The 17931-nt window shown below is 42.4% G+C and overlaps 1 protein-coding gene across 6 annotated transcripts in view; it reads left to right on the top strand.

Annotated features, from left to right (window-relative positions):
* Positions 1–17931, top strand: part of LIMCH1 (LIM and calponin homology domains 1) — a 340013-nt gene that overhangs the window by 136432 nt on the left and 185650 nt on the right. For 4 of the 6 annotated variants that reach the window (XM_067735831.1, XM_067735825.1, XM_067735826.1 and 1 more), the window contains exon 2: positions 5532–5598. The exons of 1 other annotated variant lie outside the window; for it this stretch is intronic. In XM_067735831.1, the coding sequence (XP_067591932.1) occupies positions 5532–5598 (67 nt within the window). Of the gene's footprint in view, positions 1–5527; positions 5599–17931 lie in introns of those variants that run through there. One more of the 6 variants, XM_067735823.1, reaches the window with a different exon arrangement.

Genomic DNA, 17931 nt, shown 5'->3' on the forward strand with positions numbered 1-17931 from the left:
GCATTGGCAGGCAGATTTTCAACCACTGCGCCACCAGGGAAGCCCTGTTTGCTAGTATTTTGTTGAGGATTTTTGCATCTCTGTTCATCAGTGATATTGGCCTGTAGTTTTCTTTTTTGGTGACATCTTTGTCTGCTTTTGGTATATGGTGGCCTCATAGAATGAGTTTAGGAGTGTTCCTCCCTCTGCTATACTTTGGAAGAGTTTGAGAAGGTTGGTGTTAGCTCTTCTCTACATATTTGATAGAATTCACCTGTGAAGCCATCTACTCCTGGGCTTTTGTTTGTTGGAAGATTTTTAATCACAGTTTCAATTTCAGTGCTTGTGATTGGTCTGCTTATATTTTCTATTTCTTCATGGTTCTGTCTTGGAAGGTTGTGCTTTTCTAAGAATTTGTCCATTTCTTCCAGGTTGTCCATTTTATTGGCATATAGTTGCTCATAGTAATCTCTCATGATCCTTTGTATTTATTCACTGTCAGTTTTTACTTCTTTTTCATTTCTAATTCTGTTGATTTGTGTCTTCTCCCTTTTTTTCTTGAGGAGTCTCGCTAATGGTTTATCAATATTGTTTATCTTCTCAAAGAACCAGCTTTTAGTTTTCTTGATCTTTGCTATTGTTTCCTTCATTTATTTTTCATTTATTTCTGATCTGATCTTTATGATTTCTTTTCTTCTGCTGACTTTGGGGTTTTTTTGTTCTTCTTTCTCTAATTGCTTTAAGTGTATGTTTCGGTTGTTTATTTGAGATTTTTCTTGTTTCTTTTTTTTTTTTTGTGATACGTGGGCCTCTCACTGTTGTGGCCTCTCCCATTGCGGAGCACAGGCTCCTGACGCACAGGCTCAGCAGCCATGGCTCACGGGCCTAGCCGCTCCGCGGCGTGCGGGATCTTCCCGGACCGGGGCATGAACCCGCATCCCCTGCATCGGAAGGCGGACTCTCAACCACTGCGCCACCAGGGAAGCCCTAGATTTTTCTTGTTTCTTGAGGTAGGATTGTATTGCTGTAAACTTCCCTTTTAGAACTGCTTTTGCTGCATCCCATAGGTTTTGGGTCATCGTGTTTTCATTGTCATTTGTCTCTAGGTATTTTTTTATTTCCTCTTTGTTTCTTCAGTGATCTCTCGGTTATTCAGTAACGTATTGTTTAGCCTCCATGTGTTTGTATTTTATACAGTATTTTTTTCCTGTAATTGATATCTAGTCTCATAGCGTTGTGGTAGGAAAAGATACTTGATAAGATTTCAATTTTCTTAAATTTACCAAGGCTTGATTTGTGACCCGAGATACGATCTATCCTAGAGAATGTTCCATGAGCACTTCAGAAGAAAGTGTATTCTGTTGTTTTTGGATGGAATGTCCTATAAATATCAATTAAGTCCATCCTGTCTAATGTGTCATTTAAAGCTTATGTTTCCTTATTTATTTCCATTTTGGATGATATGTCCATTGGTGAAAGTGGGGTGTTAAAGTCCCCTACTATGACTGTGTTACTGTTGATTTCCCCTTTTATGGCTGTTAGCATTTGCCTTATGTGTTGAGGTGCTCCTCTTTTGGGTGCATAAATATTCACAATTGCTATATCTTCTTCTTGGTTTGATCCCTTGATCATTATGTAGTGTCCTTCTTTGTTTCTTGTAACATTCTTTATTTTAAAGTCTATTTTATCTGATATGAGAATTGCTACTCCAGCTTTCTTTTGATTTCCATTTGCATGGATTATCTTTTTCCATCCCCTCACTTTCAGTCTGTATGTGTCCCTAGGTCTTAAGTGGGTCTCTTGTAGATAGCATATATATGGGTCTTGTTTTTGTATCCATTCAGCCAGTCTGTGTCTTTTGATTGGAGCATTTAATCCATTTACATTTAAGGTAGTTATGGATATGTATGTTCCTATTACCATTTTCTTAATTGTTTTGGGTTTGTTATTGTAGGTCTTTTCCTTCTCTTGTGTTTCCTGCCTAGAGAAGTTCCTTTAGCATTTGTTGTAAAGCTGGTTTGGTGGTGCTGAATTCTCTTAGCTTTTGCTTGTCTGTAAAGGTTTTAATTTCTCTGTTGAATCTGAATGAGATACTTGCTGGGTAGAGTAGTCTTGGTTGTAGGTTTTTCCCTTTTGTCACTTTAAATATGTCCTGACACTCCCTTCTGGTTTGCAGAGTTTCTGCTGAAAGATCAGCTGTTAACCTTATGGGGATTCCCTTATATGTTATTTGTTGCTTTTCCCTTGCTGCTTTTAATGTTTTTTCTTTGTATTTAATTTTTGATAGTTTGATTAATATGTGTCTTGGCATGTTTGTCCTTGGATTTATCCTGTATGGGACTCTGTGCTTCCTGGACTTGATTGACTATTTCCTTTCCCATGTTAGGGAAGTTTTCAACTATAATATCTTCAAATATTTTCTCAGACCCTTTCTTTTTCTCTTCTTCTTCTGGGACCCCTATAATTCGAATGTTGGTGCGTTTAATGTTGTCCCAGAGTTCTCTGAGAATGTCCTCGACTCTTTTCATTCTTTTTTCTTTATTCTCCTCTGCAGTAGTTATTTCCACTATTTTATCTTCCAGGTCACTTATCCATTCTTCTGCCTCAGTTATTCTGCTATTGATTCCTTCTACAGAATTTTAAATTTCATTTATTGTGTTGTTCATCATTGTTTATTTGCTGTTTAGTTCTTCTAGGTCCTTGTTAAACATTTCTTGTATTTTCTCCATTCTATTTCCAAGACTTGGATCGTATTTATATAATTACTCTGAATTCTTTTTCAGGTAGACTGAGTATTTCCTTTTCATTTGTTTGGTCTGGTGGGTTTTTACCTTGCTCCTTCATCTGCTGCATTTCTCTGTCTTCTCATTTTGTTTAACTTACCGTGTTTGACGTCTCCTTTTTTGCAGGCTGCAGGTTTGTGGTTCCCATTGTTTTTGATGTCTACCCCCAGTGGGTGAGGTTAGTTCAGTGGCTTGTGAGGGCTTCCTGGTAGAGGGGACTGGTGCCTGTGTTCTGGTAGGTGGGATGTGTCTAGTGGTGTGTTTGGGGGTGTCTGTGAACTTAGTATGATTTTAGGCAGCCTCTCTGCTAATGGGTAGGGTTGTGTTCTTGCTAGTTTTTTGGCATAGGGTGTTCAGCACTGGAGCTTCCTGGCTGTTGGGTGGAGCTGGGTCTTAGCATTGAGATGGAGATTTCTGGGAGAGCTCTCACTGATTGATATTACTTGGGACCATGAGGTCTCTGGTGGTGCAATGTCCTGAACTCAGCTCTCTCATCTCACAGGCTCAGGCCTGACACCAGGCTGGAGCACCAAGACCCTGTCAGGCACACAGCTTACAGGAGTTTTCACATCCCCCTGTAGTCAGAGCCAGGAGCATTCCAGTTGGCTGGCATCTTCCCCCTGGGCCTCAGCGTCCGGGGTCTCTTGCTGACAACTCCACTCTTCCCAGGAACCAGAGGTCAGGTGGGCGCCTGTGGACTCAAGCAGAGCTTCTGGGGCTGGAAGGAAGATCCTACAGCCTTCACTATGAGATCTGTCCCAGGGGCTCCACAGAGACTCCAAGAAACCCTCCCCGGGTCCCCATCAGCTCCTCATCCCTCCAGCAAGGAGCCCTGGGATCCTCTTGACAACAACTATTAACCATGGCTGAGAACTGCAGCAGTTTCTGGTCCTAAATAGCTTTTGATTTTGTTGATTTTTTTTCTCTGTCAGTCTTTGGTTTTCTACTTGATTGATTTCAACTCCTATAAATTCTCCTTTTTTCTGATTAATTTGGGCTTAATGTTCTTAAGGTGGGAGCAGAAATCATTGATATGAGATCTTTTTTCTGATATATAGGTATTTTGTGCCATATATTTCCCCCATATACTGTTTTAGCATCTTTCCATACATTTTTATATTGTCATATTCTTTCTCTACGAAATACATTCTAATTTCTTTTGATTTCTTCTTTGATCAATGGGTTGTTTAGAATTGTATTACTTGGGGTTAGGGATTTTTTTCAGACATTTCTGTTGTTAATCTCTAATTTAATTCCATTGTGGTTAGATAACTTTCTTTTTATGTACTAAATTCTTTTAAGCTTTTGGGGACTAGTTTTCTGACCCAGAAACTGGTCTATTTCAATAGATGTTCATTGTGAACTTAAGAATTATGTTCATTCTGCTGTTGTAGGGTGGAATATTCTAGAAATGTCAATTAAGTCAATTTGGTTGATAGTGTTATTCAAGCCTTCTTTATCCGTATTGATTTTCTATCTGCTTATTCTATCAGTTATCAAAGAGAGATATTAAATCTCTGACTCTAGTTGTGAATTTGTCTATTTCTTCTTGCAGATCTATCTGATTTGGCTTATGTATCTTGAAGCTTTTTTTAAAAAAACAAATTAGGTGTAAAAGTGTTAGAATTATTTACCTGATGACCTAAACCCTTTGTTTTAAGATGACTTTCTCTGTCCCTGGTATTATTCTTTATTGTAGAAGTTAATACAACCACTTTAGCTTTCTTTTGATTAGTGTTAGCACGGTATATCTTATTCTATTCTATTTTTACCTATTCATATCTTTGTATTTAAAGTGCATTGCTTGTAGGCATCACATAGTTGGGTCTTGTTTTTTAATCCAATCTGATGATCTCTTTAGTTTAATTGGAGATGTTTACACCATTTATGTTTAATGCTCTGATGGACATGGTTAGGTTTAAGTCTATAATATTGCTATTTGCTTTCTGTTTATTCCATCTATTCTGTATTCCCTTTTACTTTTTTCTGTTTTATGGTTAGAGTATCTTTTTTATAATTCCATTTAATCTCCTTTCTTGGCTTATTAGCTATATTTTAAAATTTTGCTATTTTAGAGGTTGCTTTAGGATTTATAGCATGCATATTTTCCTGGCATATTGTAGATGCTCAATAAATATCTACTGAATGAAAAAATGAATGCCCTGGTGCCCAGACCAAAGGGCTGCTGAGAGCCAGAGGCATCAAGAAAGGCCATCAGTACTGTGTTTTTATCAGACACAGCACAGTTCATTCTTTGCCAGCTTTTATTTTCCTTTTTCACACCGTGTTAGTATGGATATTGGCTTTTCTCCCTCCAGTCTTGATGTTAGTCTCTCAAGGTTAGGGGGTCTGTGTCCTCCTCTCCTCTGCCCCCTTAATGTTTTAACAAATAGATACTTTACCCTTAGGTGGTGCTTTCTGCAGGCTTTTTTGAAAGTGTGGGTTGGACCCTCAGGATGAAAGAGGCTGTGGCCTTGACTTATCATGGCCAAACCCCAAAAGTAATATCCTTATCAGGAAGAACAGATATTTTTTAAGGTATTGGATAGGAAAAAAAAAAACTTCAAAGAAATGGTCTAAATTTAAGATTAGCTGATCTAAGCAAAGCTACACATGGAAAGGAAATTCAGACCTAACAGATTTTTCCCATTCTTGGAGTGCCACCAGTTATTTCAAGTCTCTTGAAATATCTTGGAAAAAAATCACTGAGCTTCCTGATTAAAAAAGAAAAATTTATGCTCTGTTTTTCTTTTTTTCTTTTCCAGCAAGTAACTGGCAGAAGTTTTGGTGATAAAGATTTTCGGACAGGGTTAGAAAATGGAATCCTTCTCTGCGAGTAAGTATAGCCTATATTCAGTTGGTTTTATTCAAGAAAAATCATTAATGCTATTCAGTTTGTCTGAAAAACTTCTAGTGTTTGTTTTGAATTTATTCACAGTTTGAATCTGAAATTCAAAAACAAATCACTTAGGTGGGTTAGGCAGTAAAGATAAGTAGCCTTGGGGCAGTAGGGAGTGGTGGGGACCTTGGCAATTTCAAATTAGTTAAAGAAGGAATATCTGGTAGCTGCTACTCAGTTCCAACCAACTTTTACAATGTAGGAATTCAGGCCCAAGTAATTGGAAGGTTGTGGACCAAGTTTTGGTAAAAAAAAGCAGCTTTTCTCCCCTTATTCCCTCCAAACAAAAACAGCTTGTGCCAAGTAAAAGCAGGGCTTTCTGTTTACTGACAACATCTTGAAACATGCCAGGCCATCTTCCTCACTAGGCCTACTTCCCTGAGGTATTTTGAATATATTTAATTTGTGCTGTTGACAAAATAACTGCAGTGTTCAATTTTTGTGTTTTGAACCTGGGCTTTGTCATAGAGTGCTCCTGTGATGATGGATTCAAGGGCTTTCTGTGAAGTGCTTCCAGACACAAAATAAGCTAGAGCCTTAATACTTATAGAGGGATGGACATAAACTTCAAATCAAGATTTTGTATTTTGAATTCATTTGATAGGTTCTGTCGTTTGGATAACTGATTTTTGTTTTATTGAGTTGAAATGTACATGCATGAAATGCACAGCTCCTAGATATACAACCCAGTGGATTTTGTAAACTGTGTACATTCATGTAACCTACACCCTGAGCAAAACATAGAGCACAAAGCTCTCTCATGTCCCTTCCCGGTCAATGTCAACCACCTATAGAAAAGCACTGTTTTGATTTCTATCACCATAGCATCTATTTTGCCTTATCCTGAACTTTATGTAAATGGAATCACATAGAATGCACTCTTACCTTGGGACTTGCAGAATATTGTTTGAGATCCACTGAAGTAGTTGAAAGAGCAGGGGTTTTGGAGCCTGAGCTATAGAGGCTCAAATCCTTTCTTCACCCCTTAAATCATATAACCTCCTTGAGTCTCATTTGTTTCTCTTTAAAGGGGTAGTAAAAAGTTTACAACTGCTGCCTATTTCATAAGTTTTTCGTGAATTTCAAGAGGATAATGTGGATAAGGTGCTTTAAAAAATTACATTTGCTGTACAAATGTTGATTATTATGCAGCGATTTTCAACATAGTTCATGTCAGTGTTTATTTTTTCTGCTCTCCACTGCCTTTCTTTCTTCAAAGAGAAATTTACGTCCCCTGATTTCTTCCTTTTGTTTTTTTAAATAAATTTATTTATTTTTGGCTGCGTTAGGTCTTTGTTGCTGCACGCAGGCTTTCTCTAGTTGCAGCGAGCGGAGGCTACTCTTCGTTGTGGTGCACGGGTTTCTCACTGCGGTGGCTTCTCTTGTTGCGGAGCACGGGCTCTAGGTGCGCGGGCTTCAGTAGTCGTGGTACGCGGGCTCAGTAGTCGTGGCTCACAGGTTCTAGAGAGCAGGCTCAGTAGTTGTGGCGCACAGGCTTAGTTGCTTTGCGGCATGTGGGATCTTCCCAGAAGATCCCCCTGCATTGGCAGGTGGATTCTTAACCACTGTGCCACCAGGGAAGCCTGTACACCCCCTGATTTCTGTTTCCATACCTTCTTTCCTGTGGAGTCTCTCCCCTCTTCTCATACTTTACTTTCCTCACCACCTCTTCTCCCTTTATTAAATCTAAATCAGAGCTCATCTCTTAGGTAAACCATAATTAGTTCAGCATCTCATGGAGACAAACTCAGACAGGCTCTAAACACTTCTCTTGTGTTCTAGCATCTGCTCCTCCAATGATTCTGGGCTTAGCCCTCTCCTGATGTTAACAGATGAGCCAGAATCTGATGTAATTTATGTGCATCATGCTCTCTTAAGTCTGTTGAAGTGGGTCTTTGGTACCAACTTTTGTTTTCCTAACATTAGCTCCAAAGATTCTTATAGGCGTCCACCTCTCCATCATATGAGTAAATCTGTTATAGAATAATATCGCTTGACTCCCTTTGCATTAGGTAGGCTTGTCTGAAGACAAGGCTTTGGATCCAGAGACATCTGCCCACATGGACTTTGTTTCTTACCCAGTTGATGCTGAGTTGGAGGATGGAGTCTCTCGTGTGGAGTGGCACGAACTGTTGGCCTTTTACAAACACATTAATGAATGGGTTGTTGAGAGGTGGAGAGGTGGGGTTTAGGTCCAGACCATGGTTAGGAAATAGTATGGTTAGACAGCATGGAGGCACAGATTATAGCCAGGAGCCTCTTTAAATAAATAAAGGGTTTTGACTGCTGACAGCCTGCGGGTGAGCTGAGGGAAATGGCCAACACAGAGGATGTGGACAAATGTTACTGTCTGGGTAGGTAGGATAAAACCCAGGACAAGTGAGTTATTGTTTAACTCCTCTAACCGCAGAGGATTAGACCCCCTGGCGTATTTGAAGGAGTCTGAGGACCAGGGTCAAGTCCTGGCTTCCCCGTGGGACTCCATCTGGCAGTCCTGGTGCAGAGTTTGTGAAGGTGGAATGAACTGCACTGGTGTCCTGAAAGCCAGCAGCATGGGTCCCAGCCGAGCCTTGGAGAGAAGGCTGGGACAGCAGCCAGACCAACAAGACGCAGACAGAGTTCTAAGTGCAGGGCCCACAGCACAATGAGAGACAGAAGTAAGACTCAGGAGCTGAATGCGCTGAAGGTCGTGACAGTGGAAGGAGAAGATCTCCCTCTCCTTTTTGTCAGGGATGGGGGCGTGGCTAAGTGTGATCTGAACCGGAGCGTATTGGGCTGCTGCAGACTGAGATTAGCAAGTGTATTTTGCCAGGACTCATATCCAGAGACTACTCTGACAAGGAGGGGGACTTGCACTGTTCCAGGCATGGGGTGGGCTGATGGTAGGGCCTGAAAGGCAGGAAACCCAGTTTGGAGAGTCTCAGGAAAGTGAGGGTTCTCTTTGGAGAGTAGATGAGAACACCTAAGGCTGCGCCACGCTCTAGAACCAGAGAGAGTTTTGTGGATGCTGGTGATTAAGAAGTTCTAACTCTCAACCACCACCCATGTCGCAATACTTAAAAACATAAGAACTCTCTATATTTTCAAATTTTGAAAACTGGCAGTTCACCTCTTCTGAGTTGGATTGGCTCTAAATGTTGGTTGCAATCGTGGAGAAACAACACGCTGTTTGTTCACTGAAAATGTCCTGGTTCGTAGAGAATGGACTTGAGAACACGGGGAGGGGGAAAGTAAGCTGGGACGAAGTGAGAGAGTGGCATGGACTTATATATACTACCAAACGTAAAATAGATAGCTAGTGGGAAGCAGCCGCATAGTACAGGGAGATCAGCTAGGTGCTTTGTGACCACCTAGAGGGGTGGGATAGGGAGGGTGGGAGGGAGACGCAAGAGGGAGGAGATATGGGGATACATGTAAAGCAATTATACTCCAATAAAGATGTTAAAAAAAAATATCGTGGTTGTTTATGAGTCTGAAAAAAACCTCACAGTTCTTCTCAAACAGAAGGGCATATTCTGGGCCTGGGGTCTGGTTTTCCTCTTGCCAGCCTGATTCTAAACTTACCTGTGGCCTACAAGGACTATTATGATACCCATTTTTCAGAGCAAGTAACTGAGGTACAGAGATTAAATAACTAGGCTAAGGTTGTACCAGATGAGAAAGATTTAAATTCAGAAGTCTGATTCCTTTGCTTCTGCTCTTAATCATTGTCCTGTGTCCAGAGTTGGGATTTTAATGGGAGAGAAAAGCAAGAGGTTGGGTGGTGGCGATGGGATGGAGTTGGTGCCGGAAAACCTGGAGTTTGGGGAGAAATGCAGTACAGAGGGTAACCACGGCGTCTCAGCTGGACAGAGGAAGAAGGAGGACTGTGTGGGGTTGGTGGTCTTGGAAAAATATAAGCATCAAGGGTCTGGAGGACCCTCTTAAGACAAGAAGGCAGTCCAGTGAGAGGGAGGGCGTGAGAGAGCTGAGGGGGTAGGAGGCTATGGTCGGCGGACAGTGTAGGGGTTTCAGTATTCTTAGGTAAGACCTGTCCAAACTTGATGGCGACAAATGAGGTTGGTGGACCTGTACTAAAGACTACAGAGATAGGAGAGAGAAAAGACTGGCACCTCCAGGCAGCACATAAGATGGAAATTGAGTAGCCTCAGAATCGCCCTGGGAGCTCTTTTACTTCGCCTGTGAAATGCAGTACACTTGCCCTCGCACATATACTCCCGAAAACAGTAATACTGATGCATAAATGTATAACTAATGGCAAGAGTAAAATAGAGTGCCTGTGCCAGATAGAATTATAGTAGATGTATTTTTGCTCTGTCTCTCTTTTCCTCTGTTGTTTTTGCCAAGTGTGTGTCGTTGAAGTTTGGAGGTTAAATGCTCAAACGATGTGAGCTCTCCGCTGAGCAGTAACTAAATGGCCTAGGGTCAAAGTTTGACAAAGCTGCAAATGTGTGACAAGTGTCATGCTTTTAGAAATGTTAAATGAATACCGCATTGTGTACTTGGGGACTTAAGAATTTAAAAGAAAGGCTGCAAAGACTATTCCCTAAGGAAGCCACTCCCAGTATGGAGCCAGTAATGACTGTCATCTAGTTCCCTGAACCCAGATCAGAGAGACTGTTGTGAAATATTCCAGAAAGGAAAGTTTCTGACTTGTTTTCCTAAGACTTTATTATATAGATAGAACGCTATGGAATTCCATCTGTATCAGGAGTTGGCAAATTCTGGCCCATGTCCTGTTTTTGTGCAGGCCTTCCTTCTTGCTAAGAACGGTTTTTACATTCTAAAAGAGTTGTAAACAAAAAAACAAAACAAATCGAAACAAAGCAAGAGTTTGTATGGGGCTCACAGAGCCTAAAAATGTTTACTACCTGTTGGTCCTTTACAGAAAGAATTTGCCAGCCCATGAGGACTATGGACTTAATTTTGGATGTGAATTGCTTACCCTCATAAAGTTAAGTAGTTCAGGCAGTGCAAAGCGCTATTTGGGGAAATCAAATACCTTTTCAAGAAAGGTTTTCTCATGAGTCTCTTTACAAGTCCACCCCACCCCGCCAACTTTTTAGTTTGAAAAATTTTAAACTTACGGAGAAGTGACAAGAATAATGTAATGATACTCCATATACCCTACAACTATACGCAAATGCTTCAGGACAAAAGAGGCATAGACAGAAAGAGATAAAGTTAGTACAGTAAAATGATAATAATAATAATTGCATCTAGTTGCAGTGTATACGCTCTCCTTTGTTCTCTGTGGTTTGGTTTCACATCCTTGCCTCACCCTTTTCATTCTTTTTGGTTACTATCCAAGAATATATATTTAACAAAAGCCAGTTCAAATCTGTTTATGGAGAGCATAGTGGAAAGTGAATGGATTTGGGAACTCCTAGGTTGAATCCAATGCAATTGTTGTATTAGTAGAACAAAACCAGTCAGATAATGTGATTTCATATGCTTCAACCTAGTGGCCAGTCCAGATCCTAGATTTGCCTCCTGTGTGTCCTTAGGCAAGTTACCTCACCTCCCTGAACCCCAGTTTCCTCATCTATAAAACCAGATATAATTATACCTAATTCATTGGGCTGTTCAGAGGAGTAAATGAATTGATAATGTGTATAAACTCTTTAGTGCTTGTAACATAGCAGGCACTTTAATGTTAGCTTTTCTCCTTTTGTCCACGAAATGGGGGAAATTCCTACCTCATAAGATACTTGAGAGATTCCAGTGAGAGAATATGTGAACCGCTCAGCGGTGTCTGGCGCTGGGCTGGCACCCCGGATCGCTCGCCATTTTCATTATTATTGTTGGAGATAGGCCTAAAGTCAATTATAAATATGACACAGTCAGTGCAACTCTGTGTCACTGTGCACCCGTCAGCTCTCTCACTGGGCTGCCAGCAAGCCACAGGATGAACCAACTGGAGGCTTACTTCCTAGCTCCTTTTGCCCAGCCTGTGATCAAAAACTGGGCAAGAACATTTGGGTCCCTTACAGACTTGATCATCTGTGAATAATGAACTTTGGCTGTCAGAGCTCAAGGCTGAGAGCGATTGTTTTGAAAACAGTGGCCTGGACCTCTGTGGTGACGTCATTTCCTCCTGCTTCCTCCAGTATGTTGTGGTTTCTTTCTCTGGGAAGTTGTTCCAGAACACTCTGGGCAGAGTTAGTGGGTTCCTCCCTGGCGTCTAAGTACCTGTACAGCCTCCGCACTAGCTGTTGTCACAGCGCTCGACCTCTTTATCCCACGTCTCCTTCCTGTACCAGATTGAAAGCTTCCTGAAGACCTCTTCTATTTATCTTCGGATTTCCCCCCTTGGACACTGGTCTGGCACACAATACATCTGTTACAAACAGCTGTTGGATAAATTGAGTCCAGTAGTAAGAGTTCTACCTAGGCAATTTAATCCTCATTAGATCATTAACTTTCTCCCAATTTTTTTGCTGTCATCATCAGTATTATCCTGTTTCTCTCCCTTCTCCTCTTCTCTCCTTCCCTCCACACTCTACCCCTCCCTCTCCTTCACACACACACAGACACACACAGACACACACACACACACACAATTTTACATAAAGAATGGACCCATCCCTGAAGACTGGGAGTTCAACAGATGGAAGTTTCTGCTTTCTTTACCTATAAGATTCTCCATGATAGCTCTATCTTCTTAGGAGTCATAGAAGTGAGCTTCTGGGGTTTGTCCTGCAGACACGTTTTGATGGAATGCAAAGTCCGAGTATGTTGGTCTGCCAATAAGTGACCAATAAAGAATGTCTCAGTGGATTTTTGTCTCAGTTCTTATGTTGCTGAAATAATTTTCTGAAGATAAGAAACCTGTTGGCAAATACTTGTCTGTATCATTGCCGATGAATGAGCTGCTTATTCTAAGAAGGAGAGCTTGTCTTAGATTCTTGTCCTGATTTCAACATAAGACGTGGTGTGCCGTGGATACGCACTCATCTTCTAGGACAGGTTGGGAGGTGATGGCGTAGCTTCCCGTGGAGACATTTTGTCACACGGAGGACGTACTGGATACTGACTCTGTTCTGCACAGCCCCACACTAGGCACCGAGGGGCATAAAAAGGGCGTGTAAGGCTTGATCCTTGATCTTCAAGAGTTTTATAATGGGCTTGGGCGTTGACGCACACACAAAGCAGTGGTCACTGTGTAAACCAGTGTATGAGTAAATGCAAAAGTGACTAAGATTTAATCCCCAAATTTAATAGAAGTTAAACAAGGGGAGATTGTTGTCGTTTGGGAGACAGTTATTAGAGAGATGTTACATCTTTACTTAAGGTGAGAATAGGCTGAGGGAAAGAGAGGGCAGACTACACAGGAACAAGAGTGGGGGAAAGGTTTGGGGACAGGAATGAGGATGTGTTTGGCAAACATAGGGGAGATCTGCCTGGCAGGGGGTCGGGGCAGGAGGTGTCTCTTTCTTCATCCAATTCACCTTTTTAAGAACCTGCTTACAGGTGTGGCAAGTTACTATAGACACTAGTAAACTATGCCATAACATCGTGTAACCGGGGCATCCTGATCAGATCTGGAATCTAAATCCTGACCCCATGTGGTATGTTAACCTCAGAGTTCCTTGAGGAAGTGACATGTAGGTAGAGACCTGAATGAAGAGCAGAAATTGGCCCAGAAAGAGGGAAGAGAGGTGAAAGGAGGGAGGAAACATGTTCTAGCTGAGAGAATAACATGTTTGAGATTCTTAAGATAGAAGCTCCACGTACTAGAGGAGTTGCAAGAAGACTTACTTGGCGAAACTGTAGAAAACAGGGAGGACAATGATATGAGTTGAGGATGGATGAAGAAGAGAAGTAGGCAGGATCAAGATTGCACAGGGCGGGCTTCCCTGGTGGCGCAGTGGTTGAGAGTCCGCCTGCCGATGCAGGGGACACAGGTTCGTGCCCCGGTCCGGGAAGATCCCACATGCCGCGGAGCGGCTGGGCCCGTGAGCCATGGCCACTGAGCCTGTGCGTCCGGGGCCTGTGCTCCGCAATGGGAGAGGCCACAACAGTGAGAGGCCCGCATACTGCAAAAAAAAAAAAAAGATTGCACAGGGCCTTGAAACCACAAAAGGAGTTTTGGGTGTGATCTCCAGAGCAATGAAAACAAGAGGAATTTAAAAGAGATCAACAGGACTTGGTAGGGTATAGGGATAGATGAATGAAAGAAAAGACTAAAATATCACTTCAGCGTTTCAGTTGTTAATGACAAGCAGGGTGGGCCCTTGCTGCAAGTTGGAAGGGGTCCTTTATTTGGTGGGAGAGGTCATGATTTCAGTTTGGGTAGACTGAGTTTAGGGTACAGACAGTCCACTCAGGCAGAGAGTCCTGTAGGCTACTGGGGACAAAGGCAGAACTTAGGGGTGAGATGATGGATTTAACTTATTTGAATTGGACTTGCCAGCCATGGGTGGACATCAGGGTTAAGCTGTGATATATGACAGTCTCTCTAAGGGAAAGATCACATCAAGAAAGAGCAGCAGAGCAAGGTTCCAGTTTGAGGAATTCTTCTCCCTGGTCAGAGATGAGAGAAAGAGAAGCTCACAGAGAGGCTATCAGAGAGACGAGAGAAAACCCAGGGAGCGTGGTGTCATGGAAACCAAGGAAGCTAAGAAGACTTCTAAGGAGCTGGAGGTCACTTGTATTGCATGGCCCTGGCAGAGGTCAGCTCCAAAAAGTCCTGTCTCACTGGTAGAGGGAGGCACTGAAGACTTTTGTCAGTTAATAGCCATCTCTGGGAACTGCCAATCAACTGATCATGATTTGACTTGATGGTCTGAGCTCTGGCTCATGCTTTTGCATCATTTCAATAGGCTATTGTTAGAGACCTTATCTAATATAAACTATACATGGAGTATTTTCCTCAACTATTGATAAGGAGATGAGATTAGTTAGACCCAATGGCTTAATAGTGAAGTGACCATATATCAAACAAAACGCTTTTGAGAGTGAAAGAAGGTGTTAATCAGCTGAGATGCTGGAACAACAAACGAAACCTGGGACAGTCCTCAGCTAACTGTATGTACGTAGGTACGGATGTATGTATGTATGTACACACATGTGCGTCGGGGGGTATGTGTGTGTGCATGGTCACCCCAGTGGTTGGCGATTCCAGACTGGTGTCTTCCAGTCACCATTACCTTGTTCAGTATTCACAAACCCTTCCCTTATTTTATCCTCTCTGTAACTGCAGTAGGTGAACAACCTGGATCAGATTGTCCCACCACTCCCTTGTTGATGATGAGATGGAGACCCCAGGTTGTAGAGCACAGTGTCTTCCAGCTCTTCATCTAGAGCTCTTTCTCTAACCCAGATGCTCACTTAAATCTCAGCAAACTTGGGTCCTTTTGCCCTTACTGATTTTGGCCTTAGTGGACTGGTTAAGAATTTGATAGGCCTCCTATGTAGGGTTCTCCCTTGTCTTTCTGCCAAATCACAACTGGCCTCACTGACTTGGCCTGGCCCCAGCTCTTTGGCACCAAGACTCATTAAGCTTTTAGGTTCAAGTAAGGACATTTCAACCCACTCTTTTAGTAAAGATCTCCAGTGAAAAGCTGCTTTTTGTTTGAAGATTGGCATGGCTTAGGTAGGGCCTCAGGCAAGAACTGAGTATCCCTGACAGTCTTCTGTTAGGAAAGATGAAAACGGATGAAGGATATGGAAGGAGAATTTGTAGGATTCATGATGAGCGAAATGGACTTCCAGTATTGCCTTTTTATTTTTTTCTTTGAATACTCACCAAATAAACACCCCTCGGTTTCTATTTAAAAGAGGGACTCAGCACAGTGTGTAGGGGGGGATTCAACTGTTCCCGTTCAAACTGTGCGCTAGCATCAATTACAAGAATCTACTTGTGGGAGGGGGGGCTTTTGTGTGCATCTGAAACGTTCTGAAGCTCATCTACCTTTGCAAATATTTTTTTCATTTAAAAGTATATAATCCTTGTTGCAACTTCTTTTCTCTTAATGTATATGGCAAGTATGTTTTGATTTCATGCTTCCAACACTGTGTTTGAAACTTATTTTAGCATATTTATCATTCAGGAACCACTTCCCTCAAAATGTGATTTCCTTCACCCTATCAATCTGTGCCTTGATAAATATTAAACTTCTGCTCATGGAAATCACAGGCTTAATCTCTTTCCTCCTGAACAAATTTATTACACATTTATTGGAATGATCAATTGACTTAAAAAATATATATATAACAACAGGTTTAAATATGGGCTGCTTGTGTGGCAGAGGAGAAACCGGCCTATCCCACTGGATGCCTGTGGGCTTACCTGCTGGATTAGGCTTTGCTTGTATTTGAGAGGATTTAGTAGCTCCCTAATTGTATTTCCTTAATAATCCATTTTTTGATGGTCTCTACTGGGCTGTCAGGTTGGGTACGCTGGCCTCCCACAGTGAAGTGTGCAAAATTCTTGCCTCAAGCATGCCATTCTAAATGTTTCCCTTCGGTTACCCACAGGAGAGGACCTTTTCTTAGATAGCCCACCAAGGACCCAGTTTATAAATGATTCCTTTCTAAAGTTAACCATGCAGAAATAGACTTCCCGCTTCATATTAAGGGGAAAAAGAAAGAGGGGAGGCCTGTGGGAAAGGCAAGTCAGACAGAGGGAGCAGCAAGCTTGTGGAAGTGCTCAGCAATGTGAGGGAGTTTTGCATGTTCACGGAAGGAACTGTGGCCAGAGCCTAGGATGAAATGGGGCAGGCCAGAGAGGAAAGGTAGGTATCAGGTCCATTTGCACAAGACCTGGAATAGCATGTTAAGGAGTTTAAACAGCATCCAGTGGGCAGTAGACAGCCAGCATGGTCTCTATTCAGAGGAGATTCAATGAGATTAGGTTGTTTTTTAGGAAATGACATCTGTTGGCCGTGGAGACTTTTGATTACTTTCTGCTGTGCACCAAACACGAATATTTGAAAAAAATGTCATGCTTCCCGAGGAGAAGCAGAAATGCTTCCTACACTTGTCTTGCTATGTCTATCCTTAATTTACCATCTTACTATGTACATTCTATGTTTCCAAAGTTCTTTTCCAAGCCACTCATTTAGAACTTGGAAATATCTCCCCATAGACTAGTGTTCTATGGGGGAAACGTCTTATGTAACCCATATCACGTCTGTGTTAGTGTCGGGCCCATGTAGAACTCAGTTTCCTGGTGGGGTTTGGGCTTAGCTTGGCACCTGGTGTGGGGTGTTTGATAACAACATGTGGAATGAATAGGAAATTGATTCAGAATGATAACTAGCCACGTTAGGAGCTGACCTCCCCTTTCCAGGATAGCAAAGGGCCTCTTCAGTACTTGCCTTTTCCCCATCACCCTCAGGACAGCAAGTGAGATGGGGGGACAGGAGCCTTGGCAGGAATTAAAGGATAGCTAGGCTTTGGCAGTGAAGCAGGGCCAGAGGCAGCTGCGGACACGGCTGTGGTGCCGCCGAGATTGTCCTTGGACTGCTTACCGCCTTTGCTTTGCTGCTTCCTCCCTTCCTTCCTCCCCATCCCCAGTGTTAGCGACCGTGCCCTTGCAAGCCTGCCCTCCGAAAGGACTGACATTATCTCATTCCCTCACTTCTGTGCTTCCGTCTCTCCCAACTCCCAACCTCGCTTTAGCCACAGACAGGATGCTTGGGAGCAGAAGTGAGCCAATAGTTAACACATCAGATTCCCACTTGTGGGCAGGGCTGGGGTCCAAACCTGCTTGGCAGCCCGGGGAAGGGGATGGCAGGGCGGCAGGGAAGAGATGTTAATAACTTCCACTTATGAAGTGTGCACTGTACACCAGGCCTGTGCCAAATGTATTATACGCATTATTTCACACTCTCATGCCATGACCAAGAGGTATTATTGTGCCCATTTTTCAGAGGAGGAAACTGAGTCTCAATGTTGAATACTTAAATAACTTGCCTAGTGAGTTGCCGAGCTGGGATTTGCACCTCAGGTCTTTCTGTCTCTGGAGGTTCCTATTTCTGTTGGAATTTTATGGGTCTCAATCCTGGGACTCTTGGTTCTGAGCACTTCTTGCTGAAGAAGTATGGAGAGCAAGGAACTGGCTTCCTTTCCGAGCTGCATCCCAGCAATTTCGCATTCCAAGTGTTCTCCCACCCTCCTGACAGTAAACCCAGCAGTACCAGGTTTTAGCTGTGCAAAAGAAATACCAATTACAATCATTTATACGTAATTACTACATAGCACAATGATGATTACACGTATCATTGCCTGTGTCGGTGTAACTTCAGGCGCCATTTTATTTGG

The sequence above is a fragment of the Pseudorca crassidens genome, chromosome 4, assembly GCF_039906515.1.
Source record: "Pseudorca crassidens isolate mPseCra1 chromosome 4, mPseCra1.hap1, whole genome shotgun sequence".
NCBI classification, from domain to species: Eukaryota; Metazoa; Chordata; class Mammalia; order Artiodactyla; family Delphinidae; genus Pseudorca; species Pseudorca crassidens.